This window comes from Cervus elaphus, chromosome 6, assembly GCF_910594005.1.
Source record: "Cervus elaphus chromosome 6, mCerEla1.1, whole genome shotgun sequence".
NCBI lineage: Eukaryota > Metazoa > Chordata > Mammalia > Artiodactyla > Cervidae > Cervus > Cervus elaphus.
In genome coordinates, this window is record NC_057820.1 from 6,737,402 (window position 1) to 6,750,415 (window position 13,014).

At 43.8% G+C, this 13,014-nt stretch overlaps 1 protein-coding gene across 7 annotated transcripts in view; it reads right to left on the reverse strand.

Annotated features, from left to right (window-relative positions):
- The window catches only part of CC2D2A (coiled-coil and C2 domain containing 2A), a 125,440-nt gene that overhangs the window by 55,888 nt on the left and 56,538 nt on the right, over positions 1–13,014 (reverse strand). For all 7 annotated transcript variants that reach the window (XM_043906160.1, XM_043906155.1, XM_043906156.1 and 4 more), the window contains 4 exons: positions 11,969–12,109; positions 11,691–11,847; positions 10,243–10,484; positions 7,537–7,714 (listed from right to left, as the gene is read on the reverse strand). In XM_043906160.1, the coding sequence (XP_043762095.1) occupies positions 7,537–7,714; positions 10,243–10,484; positions 11,691–11,847; positions 11,969–12,109 (718 nt within the window). The remainder of the gene's footprint in view (positions 1–7,536; positions 7,715–10,242; positions 10,485–11,690; positions 11,848–11,968; positions 12,110–13,014) is intronic.

Genomic DNA, 13,014 nt, shown 5'->3' on the forward strand with positions numbered 1-13,014 from the left:
TATTATCTGTCTCACTGAAGGGTGAGCTTCCTGAGGGTAGAGACCTTGTTTGATTTCCCTTTGATCGCTCAGCACCTCTCTTCTGTGAATTGATATATTTAGAATGGAGCACGTTAATTCTCACTGGAAGCGAGGTGTTAGATGATAAATCCATGGGATGGAATTGTTCTCTTCTCTGAACCGATGGTAGACTTGGGAGTTGCCTGGCTCTCAGATTTGTTCACCTGATTTGTTTCACTCCCTACTGGACTGTCAGCTCCTCCCACTGCCTGCAGAAGGCTGTGTGGTGGACAGGATGTGGCCTCCTTGTGGTCCGATTGGTCTGGATCTGAACCCTGACACTGCAACTTGATCTTGGGCGTGACATCCCCTGACTTTTGCTCTCATTGTAAAATGAGGATGTTACCCAAAGTTCAGCACGAAGGCAGTGGTGCAGCTTAGCTGAGATGGATGAAAAACCTCTATCCTTCTGTATAAATGCCATTTCTTCTTCATCTGGGCATACAGTTGGCAACAAGCATGTGCATTTTTCTAATACCTTGCAGTTCACAAAAGTTTCTCATAAACATGATTACATTTCCCAAATATCTAATTAAATCCTGTTGGCCAATTGATTTTATTCAGTTTTATGAAATAGGCATTTCTTTTATTTAAATTAAATTTTAACTTGTAAGAATGTCTTTTTGAGACACCCTAGTTTTTTATCAAGGAAGACATTAAGCTTCTGAGAATCTATAGGAATGTTATGGCATAGTCCATATTTAGAGTTAAATCATCTATATTTCCGGGTACCCAAAAATAAGGAGGTAAAAAACAAACTACATTGTTTCAAATGCTTAAAAACATGAGGGACTAATACAAGTTTGCTATTACTTCAAGTTAAGGGGATAGAAACCATACCAACAGTCAGAAAATACCATTTATGCTGGTAAAATGCTTCAGAAGGTGACATAAATGCAGTATTAAGCATTTAGTTAAACCTTTCCTGACTTTGTATCTCTAACTACTCTTGGGCTTCCCTGCTTGCTCTGACAGTAACGAATCTACCCGCAATGCAGGAGATCCAGGTTGGGTCCCTGGGTCAGGAAGATCTTTTGGAAAATGAAATGGCTACTCACGCCAGTATTCTTGCCTGGAGAATTCTATGGACAGAGGAACTAGGCAGGCTACAGTGCATGGGGTCTCAAAAGACTCAGACACAACTTACTGACTAAACAACAACAACAACAAAAGCTTTGTAAAATAAGACTTTCTTTTATTTACATTAAACTTTAATATGTAAGATCTGTCTTTTCAAGACTCCCTATATTTTTAAAATCGCAGTCTTTTTCTGCGCAGTCTATTTTCTATTTAATGCTAGAATAGAATGCTATTTTTAAAAATCAGAGAGTGGACACTTTGGGCTTCATCAGTGCAGTTCAGTCGTTCAGTTGTGTCCGACTCTTTGGGACCCCATGGACGCCAGCATGCCTGGCTTCCCTGTCCATCACCAACTCCCAGAACTTGCTTAAACTCATGTCCATTGAGTCATTGGGCTTTATAAATATTTGTAAGTTGCTTTCTGTATAATTAAGTTGAAATTTTGTTTTCTTTCTACGTCAGGGGTTCTCAGCTTCAGCACGACTGACTTTGCAGCTGGACAACTCTTTGCTGTGGTGGGTGTGCATTGTATAGTGTTCACCAGCATCGCTGGCTTCTGCTTACTGAGGTGCCAGCAGCTCCTCACCACCTGTAATAATTAAAATGTCACCAGGCATTGCCAGATGTCCCCCAGGGGCGCAGTGTTATCTTCACTGAGAAGCACTGCTCTAAGCAAAATGAGTGTTTGTGTGTGTCTGCTTGAAGGTGAAATGTTAATGAAGAAACAAGACAGGAAATATAATTTGATTTACGTTCAATGGTTCAAAAATTCCTGTTGTATTAAAAAAAAAAAAGGCAGCAGTGAATTCAGAATAGCAATTAGATCAACTGCTACCAAATTGGGACTCTGTGAGATTATTATTAAGTTCTGCTGCATTTGGAATGAGGTTGGCTTTAAGTCAACATTCTGGTGCAAATTTACCTGCTAACAACAGTGCTTAGGATAGTGTCAACAAGCCAAATCTTAGAAAAATGTAGGGGCATTAAGACAGATGAAAGAAGAGTCCATCGTGAAGTAGTTTATATTGCACGGTCTTAAGTCGTGATTCTCTGGTCTTAAAACCTAAGCAAAGCAAAACAGAACACTGCACGGCTTAGCTTTCACGTGCTAGCGGTGGATCTGGTACCGGGGGCCGCCCTGAGATCTCAGCCCCGGGGACGCCGTGGTTCAGTCTGTTAGGCTGATGTCCCCACTTCCCCTCAGTGTTGGATCAAACATTGTTTACTCCTGCGCCCAGAGACTCCCCTCCTTCCCTGAAAAGACTCTGGGCGACCGAGGCCTGCCCTCCTCTCTGTCATCACCCCCAACTCAAAGGAGCTTCCTATTCTGTATTATTTTTTTAAAGAGTTTTTTTTGATGTGGATCATTTTTGAATTTGTTACAATCTTGTTTCTGTTTTCTGGTTTTTTTTTTTTGGATGTAAGGCATGTGGGACCTTAGCTCCCCGACCAGGGTTCGAACACCCAGCCCCTGCACTGGAAGGCGAAATCTTAACCACTGGGCCACCAGGAACGTCCCGCTAGTCTGTCTTGATTCACCTCTCATGAACCTATGGGATACTACAGGTTCATTAATATCCTGGTTTCTCTGGCTTTTCTGTTAGAACCGCACTCTTGGGGTGGGGACAACTGTCCTATTTGGAGATGTGCCCTGGATGACCCTCCTCTGTCTCCCTGGGACGAGGGGGAGAGGGAATGGAGATACCCAGAGGAGGCTTCCTTCCAGAAGCTCAGCAGGGAAGGGAAGGAGGGGAACAGATCGGGGGTTGACAGGTTTACTTTAGGGTGTGGTTGATTGGCGCACTTGTGATACTCCATCCCATCATCTCTCAACACTCCCACTCTCTTTCCCTCCCCTCTCCCACCCGCTCCTTCCAGTTTTCCCTTTTATTTTCCAAGTCATCAATCTTTTCTGGGCTGGCCACTTTTCCCACAGCTGACAAACGTGCTCCAATCAACCACACCCTAAAGTAAACCATGGTCCCCTGTCCACCCCCGATCCCTTCCCTGCTGAGCTTCTGGGAGGAAGCCTCCTCTGGGTATTTCACTCTCTCTCCCCCTCGTCCCGGGGAGACGAAGGAAGGTCATCCAGGACACATCTCCAAATAGGACTGGTGTCCCCACCCCGAGAGTGCGGTTCTAACAGAAAAGCCAGAGAAACCAGGAGAGACTCTGGAAGAGAGAGTCAAGTGACTGTCAGCTGAGTTAAAAGGAAAGTTCCCTATCTCAGTCCACGTGCCAGGAATATAAAAGCTCAACAAGACTGATTCATAAGGAAAAAAACCAATAACGCTAAGATGCATAAAAGTCACCCAGCAATATTACACAACTGTTGTTAGTTTTGGGGAGTCAGGTTGATGAGTATGGGGTGGCATGACAGGTGTGCATGATAAAGGAGTGAAGGTCATTATCACAAAGCTTTCTCTATTTCTAAGTCAAACTTCATTTTTGGGAAAGACCAGGAGAGTGGGATATGACTGAGCAGCTGAACAACAAGAAGAAGCATTTATTTTGGAAAGACTTCAGAATCCAGAAGTTTCGAGACCTTTCTGGAAGGACTCTGGTCCCGCTTCAGCTTCCATCCTGTGAGGTCCCATCTCACTCTTCACCTGGGACCAACTCTGACGCTCTTTCTTTTTACTCTCTCTAGTCAAACCATCACAGGCTTCCCAGGTGGCTCAGTGGTACAGAGTCCGCCTGTCAATGCAGGAAAGGCGGGTTCAATCCCTGGTCTAGGAAGATCCCCTGGAGAAGGAAATGGCAACCCACTCCAGTATTCTTGCCTGAAAAACCCCATGGACAAAGGAGCCTGGTGGGTTACAGTCTATGGGGTCGCAAAGAGTCAGACTCAACTTAATGAATGAACAATGACAACAAATCAAGCCATCATCAAGTCCCGCCAATCCCTTCTTTCAAGACTTTGTGTGTGCGTGCTGAGTCGCTTCAGTCGTGTCTGACTCTTTGTTACCCCATGGACTGTAGCCCGCCAGCCTTCTCGGTCCATGGGCTTCTCCAGGCAAGAATAACTGGAATAGGTTTCCACGCCCTCTTCCAGGGGGTCGTTCCAATCCAGGGATTGAACCCGTGTCTCTTATGTCTCCTGTATTGTCAGGAGTATTCTTTACCACTAGCGCCGCCTGGGAAACCCTCAAGCTGCAGTGCTGCTTTAATTAATTCCTTCCTCCCATTTCCTCTGTGGGTCCCCAGCCTCATCCCCTCCCTCCTGGGCTTTCTGGGTGGACTGATCTTCTGCTTTGTAGGGTTGCCCTGGCAGCCGATCTCAAGCCTGGCTAGGAAACACTGAGTCCTGTGGTTCGAAACATGCAAAAAAAAAAAAAATCAAACATCACCGTGGACACTGTTCCCTTCCATACCCTGTGTATCCATACTCTGCTTGGTGTTATTTCTTTGAACTGGGTTGATCAAAAGGTTCGTTTGGGTTTTTTGTAACATCGTATGGAAAAACCTGAATGAACATGAACTTTTTGGCCACCCCAATAGTTGTCTCTCTCATCTCCCAGCTGGATTTAAAGCTCCCGCAGGCAGGGCCATACACATTCTCTTTATAAACGGCTTCCAACGTTCCCCTAAACTCCTGGCTCAGCATCAGACCCTCAGCTGGCTCTCCATGATTAAGCAATTTGGTGTTGAGTCATCAAGGGATACATGATCATTTCTGAGAGTCTCGGAACCTTTTCTGAAGCACGTTACCCTCTAAAGTTAAGCATTTGATAGCACTGGCATAAACAGATGCTCTTAAGGTGATTTTTTTTTACCCTCCTGAAGTTGCCGGTAATTGTTGAGCCTTCCCTTATATAAAACTTGCAATCATATGGAAAATTTCCAAATGGTACAATATTATTTCTAGGCAGTCAAAATACAATATTCTCTCAATTAATTGTACCTGTAACCAGTACTCAATCATTAAGTAGAGAAATACAAAAATATTTTAATAACTACACAGCTGTAATTGTATTTGTGGACTTAATGTCAATTACAATGATAAATATTGGCTGCCTGGAGTACCATGTTGAGGAGGAGTCTGAAGTTATATCCAGGCTCAGTGGGGGAAAATAAGCATGTTCAGCTGTCATTTCTGGCAAGGGTGGTGGACAAGAATGAGAAATTTCTGAGTCAGTTGTAGTGAGGTGATGAACCTAGGTCTGCTGCACAGGGTAGTAAGTCAGAAAGAGAAAAACTAATATTGTATATTAACACATGTATATAAAATCTAGAAAAATGGTACTGAAGAACCTATTTGCAGGGCAGGAAGAGAGACACAGGTGTAGACAGCCGACTTGGGGACACAGTGGGGGAAGGAGAGGGTGGGACGAAGGGACAAATTCAGAGAGTGGCATCAACAAACATATATTACCATATGTAAAACGGATAGCCTGGGGGAATAGCTATGCTGCATAATACAGGGGGCTCAGCCCAGTGCTATGTGATAGTGAAGATGGGTGGGATGAGGGGCTGGGAGGAAGGCTCAAGAAAGAGGGGATATGTGTATACAAAGAGCTGATTCACGTTGATGTACAGCAGAAACTAACATAACATTGTAAATTACCCTCCAATTTAAAAAAAAGAAATTTCTGAACAAGTGGTGGATAAGGATTAGTGATTTCTGCATGGGTGGTAGATGGCAGACAACAGTACATGTGCTGTGTATTTGCAAGCCTAATTAACGTGCCTATTAGGATCATGAAACAGAATCTGTCAGCAACATGAGAGGCTTTGCCAGAAGACCAGCAAGCCTCAGACATTGAAGTGGGTTGACTTTGTCTTGTTTTTCATTTCTGTTGTTTCATCACTAAATTGTGTCCCACTCTTTGCAACCACATGGACTGTAGCTCACGAGGCTTCTCTGTCTATGGGATTCCTGAGGCAAGAATACTGGAGTGGGTTGCCATCTCCTCCTCCAGGGGATCTTCCTGACCCAGGGATTGAACCTGCATTTCGTGCATTGCAGGTAGATTCCACTGAACTACCAGGGAAGCCCAGTGGGTTGAATTGTGTCCTGTAAAAATTTATGTCTACCTGGGATCACAGAATGTGACCTTAGTTGGGAAAAAATAGTCTTTCCAGGTATAATTAGTTAAAGATCCAGATGAACTCATACTGGATTAGGGTGAGTCCTAAATCCAAGAGGAGTGTCCTCGTAAGAGACAAAAAAGGACACACAGACAGGAGAAGGCCACGTGGAGATGGAGGCATTGTTTGGAGGGACGCTGCCACAAGCCAAGGAACACCTGGGGCCACCAGGAGCCGCAGAGGCAGGAAAGTTTCTTCTCTAGAGCTTCTGGAGAGAGCATGGCCCCACGGACACCTGGATCTCAGACTTCAGGGCCTTCAGAACTGTGAAAGAGTAAATGTCTGTTGCCTTAAGTCACCAGATTTGTGGTGCTTAGTTATGGCAGCTTTAGAAAACGATAACAGACACAAATAAATATATTGCTAATGCTGGCCTTTAGGCTAGCTGGGAGTTTGATTTATTTTGGGGGGATCCTAGCATCTGTACCACCACCCCTATTAAAATGATCTGTGATGACAGAAATTGATTTCTCTGGTATATTATGTCAGAATCTTGGTACGGCATGAGGTTGAAGTTCTCTGATGAATGAGCCAGAGACCTCTCTACTCTCCCTGCTCCCTTACCCCCACATCTTGTCCTGAGACACACACTTGAGCACTGTGGTCAGTTACTCTGCCAACATTTTTGGGAGCCAAGCAGGGTAACAGATCTTTTCTGCCAAGACCTTAAGACGTGCCTCGACCTTCTATTGCCTTTGAGAATCTATCAGGACACTAGTGTAACCAATGGACAATTTAAAACCATCTTGCACCTGTGATGAGCAAAAGTTCTTGGGACAGCGACTGTAATTAAAATATGGGGTGGGAAAAATTGGAGATTGGGACTGATATATATATATACACTATTGAGGCGTGTGTGCACAGTCACTTCAGTTGTCTGACTCTTTGCGACCCCGTGGACCGTAGCCCACCGGCTCCTCTGTCCACGGGGCTTCCCAGGCAGGAATACTGCTGTGGGTTGCCACGCCCTCCTCCAGCAGATCTTGACCCAGGGATCAAATCCACATCTCTTATGTATCCTGCTTTGGCAAGTGGGCTTTTACCCACTGAGCCACCTGGGAAGCCCATATACTATTGCTACTATGTATAAGATAGAGCTAATGAGAACCTACTGTATAGCACAGGAAACTCTACTCAATGTTCTTCAGTGACCTAAAGGGGAAGGAAATCCGAAAAAGGGGCTAACATGTATACATAGAGCTGATTCACTTTTCTATACAGTAGAAACTAACACGACATTATAACGCAACCATAGTCCAATAAAAATTAATTTTAAAAACTGGAGAGAAAATTTTAAAAAGGTACCTGCAACGTTAAACTCTCCGGCCAGTTGAATATTTGCAAATTGAAAATCTGTCCAAAGTGAACTCGGAAGTCCGCCCCGAGCGGCCGGCTCTCTGTCCTGGACACCTCCTTGTTGTTGAAGGTCACCTTTAGGAACAGCGAGCGTCTCTTGACGTCTTCCCTTCGCAAGACCTCCACCCTGCAGAGTGAGACCATCCGCAGGCGGGTCAGTATTCGTGTACTAAGTGTAAGCGGAGTGGCTGACACAAGGGTGTGAGCAGAGGAGGATACCCTGGAGGTGACGCTCCAGTTGCTTCAGTCTTCACTGAGCCAAGGCAGCCACAGGTCTTGCAGGGCTTGATATAATAGTACATGTGATGTGAAATAAGAGGTACTGGAAAGCCTACAGGTGACTTAGAACTGTGGTCCAAGCATCGCTGTGCTACAGTCTTTTAAATTTTTTTCCAAGTAAGCCTTATGTTTGCATCCAGCAGTTTAAGTAAAAAGAATCACATTATTTGTCAAATGGACTGAATTCAGACCATAAAAGCTACTAGTGGTTTATGTTTGGATGTGATGTTTTATCCTAAAAAAATATCAGAGCATATTGTAGCAGTTGGGTCAAGTCAGCTTTTCCAAAATCCAAACTTTTTCTTAACAGTTTCCGACGGTGAGTCACTGCTCTTTGGCTGTAGGGAACTAAGAAAAGTTCCTTATTTTTAAAGGTCATTTGAATCTCAGTAGAAGACAGGAGATATCCTAGCAAGCATATCATTCTTATAGCCAGGAAGTTAAAAAAATAAAAGTCAACACCTTCAAGAGTGTTCTTTAAGTCTACTTATTTATTTGTAGAGATGCTCACTCCAAATGCCACTTATTGCTTAAGTCAATAGTAACTCACTCTGTTAAGGATTCGAAAAGGTGAGAGCAGAAAAATCCAAAACATACTCAGGGTTTTTTGAGTGTTATTTTTTAATATTATGGCTATATATATACACACAGCATAATACTTACCATGTTAACATTATTTAAGCAAACCATTTGGTGCCCTTAAGTACATTTGCAATGTGATGTGACCAATACCACTATCCTTCTCTAGAATGCTCTCATCATCCCAAATAGAAATTCTGTACTCATTAAACTGGGAGAGTGGGTTTAACTTTTTACATCTCTATAATGTAGGCCTCGATGGACATGAGTTTTGAGCAAACTCTGGGAGTTGGTGATGGACAGGGAAGCCCGGTGCACTGCAGTCCATGGGGTCAAAAAGAGGCGGACACGACTGAATGACTGAACTGAACTGAATTTAGGCCCATTCCAGTTGTGAAATTGCTCAATTATTTTTCCTATAAAAAACATTTGAATGACCCAGCAATACCACTTCTGGGCATACACACTGAGGAAACCAGATCTGAAAGAGACACGTGCACCCCAATGTTCATCGCAGCACTGTTTATAATAGCCAGGACATGGAAGCAACCTAGATGCCCATCAGCAGATGAATGGATAAGGAAGCTGTGGTACATATACACCATGGAATATTACTCAGCCATTAAAAAGAATTCATTTGAATCAGTCCTAATGAGATGGATGAAACTGGAGCCCCTTATACAGAGTGAAGTAAGCCAGAAAGATAAAGAACATTACAGCATACTAACACATATATATGGAATTTAGAAAGATGGTAACGATAACCCTATATGCAAAACAGAAAAAGAGACACAGAAATACAGAACAGACTTTTGAACTCTGTGGGAGAAGGTGAGGGTGGGATGTTTCAAAAGAACAGCATGTATACTATCTATGGTGAAACAAATCACCAGCCCAGGTGGGATGCATGAGACAAGTGCTCGGGCCTGGTACACTGGGAAGACCCAGAGGAATCGGGTGGAGAGGGAGGTGGGAGGGGGGATCGGGATGGGGAATAAGTGTAAATCTATGGCTGATTCATATCAATGTATGACAAAACCCACTGAAATGTTGTGAAGTAATTAGCCTCCAACTAATAAAAAAATTAAAAAAAAAAAAAACATTTGACACCATCTCAAGAAGTATCCAAGACCCCCAAAGACTTCACTCTGAGTTTTTTAAAAAGCTTATTTCCAATAACCTCATGCCAGTGACAGACCTGAAACACCTCCTTCTTCTGCATGGCCCCCTCAGCTGATGGCCTGATGAAGGGGGTGGATTATAATCACTGACTCAAGGAAACCTGGTTTATAGTCCCCAAACCCAGTGAAAACTCAGAAATCAGATGGAGATATACATTTTTGGTCAAAATGGGACTCATCATCAAAGACTGTAAAATCAAACCTAAGTTTTCCCTTTAAAAGACATACCATGGGGACTTCGCTGGTGGTACAGTGGGTAGGAATCCACTTTGCCAGGGAGAGGGCATGTGCTAGCAGTGATCAGAAAGGATGGATAAAGGCTCCAAAGCAGAAGCCGTGCGGGCAGGCACTGTGCAGATCATTCCTCACGGGCAGCTTCAGGTGGGGAGCTCCCGTGGGGCCAGTGGGGATGCACCGGGTGGGTGAATCATAGGGAATCGCCAAAATCTGGACAAACACCTGCAGTGGCTTACGGTCCACGCTACTATATGGCTATAGAGAGTTTAGGATTCTCCTGGTCATTCCATGTTGGCCAGGTGACGCATACTCCACTTGGTGCATATGTGTGTGTGCGCGTCACATGTCCGCCCCATTCACGGCTGGGGCATCTGCTCACCTGGGACACAGGTCGTTGGGAGTCACGCTCCCTGCCAGGCTCAGCTCTGGGACCAGCGTGGGCTCCCCCGGCCTCCTCCGGCTCTGGGCTGCTCTCTCTCTCACCTGCTGCTCTATCACGGCCCTGTCCACGGGCTCGGGAGGGACGGGTTTCTCAGGCTCCTCCCCGGGGCCTGGCTCCTCCCTCTCCTCATCGGCGGGGTGTTCTTCGACTTCCTGTTTCTTTTTCTTCTTTCTGGCCCTCTGTTGGGTAAGAGGCAAACTTATCTCAAGCAGAAATTTTGGAATTTCTTTGAAAAGCAGTCTTCAGGATCAGACAGGCCTGGGATGCAAACCCAGCTTCACCCCAATCAGTTGTGTGCACTTGGGCAGCTCACGAAGCCATCTGACCTCCCTGTGCCTCAGTTTTCTCATCCACAAAATGGGAACAATCATAAGAGTTTTTTTTTTTCCCCAGAGCTGTTGAAATCAGATCACGCCTGGAAAGCACTTATCACAGTGCCTGGTCCCTACAGAGAGCTTAAAGAAGTTGGTTATTCATGTGATCAGTTCTAAAGACCAAGGATGCATCTTGAAATTAAAGTAAGGCTTGTGAGCAGAACTGGCCCTGCAGGTCCCCCTGATCTTTTTTTAATTTTTACTTTTAATTGGAGGACAATCGTTTTACAGTTTGGTTTTGGTTTCTGCCACATAACAATGCAAATCAACTGTAAGTATATATATACATGCATATATCCCCTTCCTCTTGGGCCTCCTTCCTACCCCTCATGTACCCTAATGTTCACTGCATCACTATTTACAATAGCCAGGACATGAAAGCAACCTAAATGACCATCAACAGATGAATAGATAAAGATGTTGTGGTAAAATATCCAAAAAAACACAACAAAAAACAAGATGTTGTGGTACATGTATACAAAGGACTATTACTTAACCACGAAAAGGAAGAAATGTGAGTCAGTTGAACTGAGGTGGATGAACTTAGGCCTGTTACACACCGTGGTCTTTTACTTATTGTCCCTGGATTCAGTTTTGCAGGGACATGTGCACAAAGTTACACAATTTTCTGACAGAAACCCAGAAGCACCAATACCCTACATTCAATGGTATAAGGTGTGTACAAGGCTTAGCACAGCGCTCAATACATTCATGAGTGATTACTGTGTTTTACTTTATTTGCTCCCTCAGATAGCCACAGCCTGATACAGAGACCTGTTTTTGGAAAAAGCTTGCTCTGGTATCTGCTGGCTGGGTGACATTTTCAACAACTGCATCAACCAGTTCGCCCTCTCATCCTTTTGTGCCCCAGTGAGAGGGCCAGGGGGAGGCAGAGAAGAGCGAGCAGGGGACCCCAGTCTGCCTGCCCAGTTTCCCTCCCCCTGTCCCAAGCTGCCTCCACCCAGACGCCCCTGTCCTCCAGGGCAGTTCTGTTCAAGGCTGTTCACAGACCTGGGCTTTCTTCCAGGCTTTCCACTGCTGCTGTGTGGCTCTGTACGCTTCCATCTTCTGTTCATACTCTTCCATGTCCTCCTCCAGCAATTCACTTATCTCAGCCTGAATTTCTGCTTCATATGCTTCTTCATCGGCTTTCTGGTCAACTTTTTCCCTTAAAATAATTTACAACACCCTAGGTGTTTCTTGAAATTAAGTGACAGAGTAATAATAACAGCAAATACATTTTCTGTGCATGTTATAAACCAATAAAACAATGTTTGAAAAAAGCTTACTTTCTCAAAACAAGTTTCAAGGGAGTATTTGTAAACCTCTGGAACTCTCGGAGGGACTTCATCTCCTTCCAGACTTTTATGATGGTCTTAAGCAACATTCGATCTTTTTCTTGTTCAGCATCACGCAGTTTTCTTGTTTGCCTAGGAGATATAATACATGGATATGTATTTTAAAGTTATTTAGGTGTGTTTGCAAATTAAAAATAGAAACTAATAACACTGCAGTGATTGTATAATTAATTTCATAACTATGACATTTCTTACATACTAGAAAACCAAAAACATGAATGCAAACTTGAAGTCAGTAGGATGCTGGTCTGTTTTGAGAGGTTATTTAATTTTGCTTTCTCTAGGAGAATCTGACTTCAATTGGACTAAATTACCACTTAAAATTCTCATTCATATTGTGCAGTCTTAAACAAACAGCCAGCTTTGAAGTTGTGAAAATAAAGGGTCCAGTAAATATAGTTCTCAAGGACTAAATTATTGTAAATAGGAAAGTATGTTGCTGAACCAGTTAACAACTGGTATATTAAAGTCTGTCTGTGTTAGTACAAATCACAAGTTCTACATTTAGGAGATGAAGTAATGTTACTACATGCCTTGGCGAGTTTTTGGTGCTGACTAGATTAGCAAAATTTTGGCTTGATTTGTAGAGGCATCATTTGAAAATGCTTTCATTCTTATTGAATGAAAATAATACTTTATGTATTTGGGAATTATTTAATGCCTAATTTTGCCCCCTCTACAAATAATAGCCCAATACAGAACCCAAATGTGCTTCATTATGCTATTACTTAGTTAGTAGATAAATTAATTCAATTTTTTTTCCTCTTGAGCAAGCACCCGATGTCATTCCAGGGGATTCAGAAGCATGTAGGAGATAGGAGGTGTCTGTTCTCAAGGGGCTTCCCTGGTGGTTCAGACGGTAAAGAATCTGCCTGCAATGCCGCAGACCCAGGTTTGACCCCTGGGTCAGGAAGATTCCCCTGGAGAAGGAAATGGCAACCCACTCCAGTACTCTTGTCTGGAGAATCCCATGGACC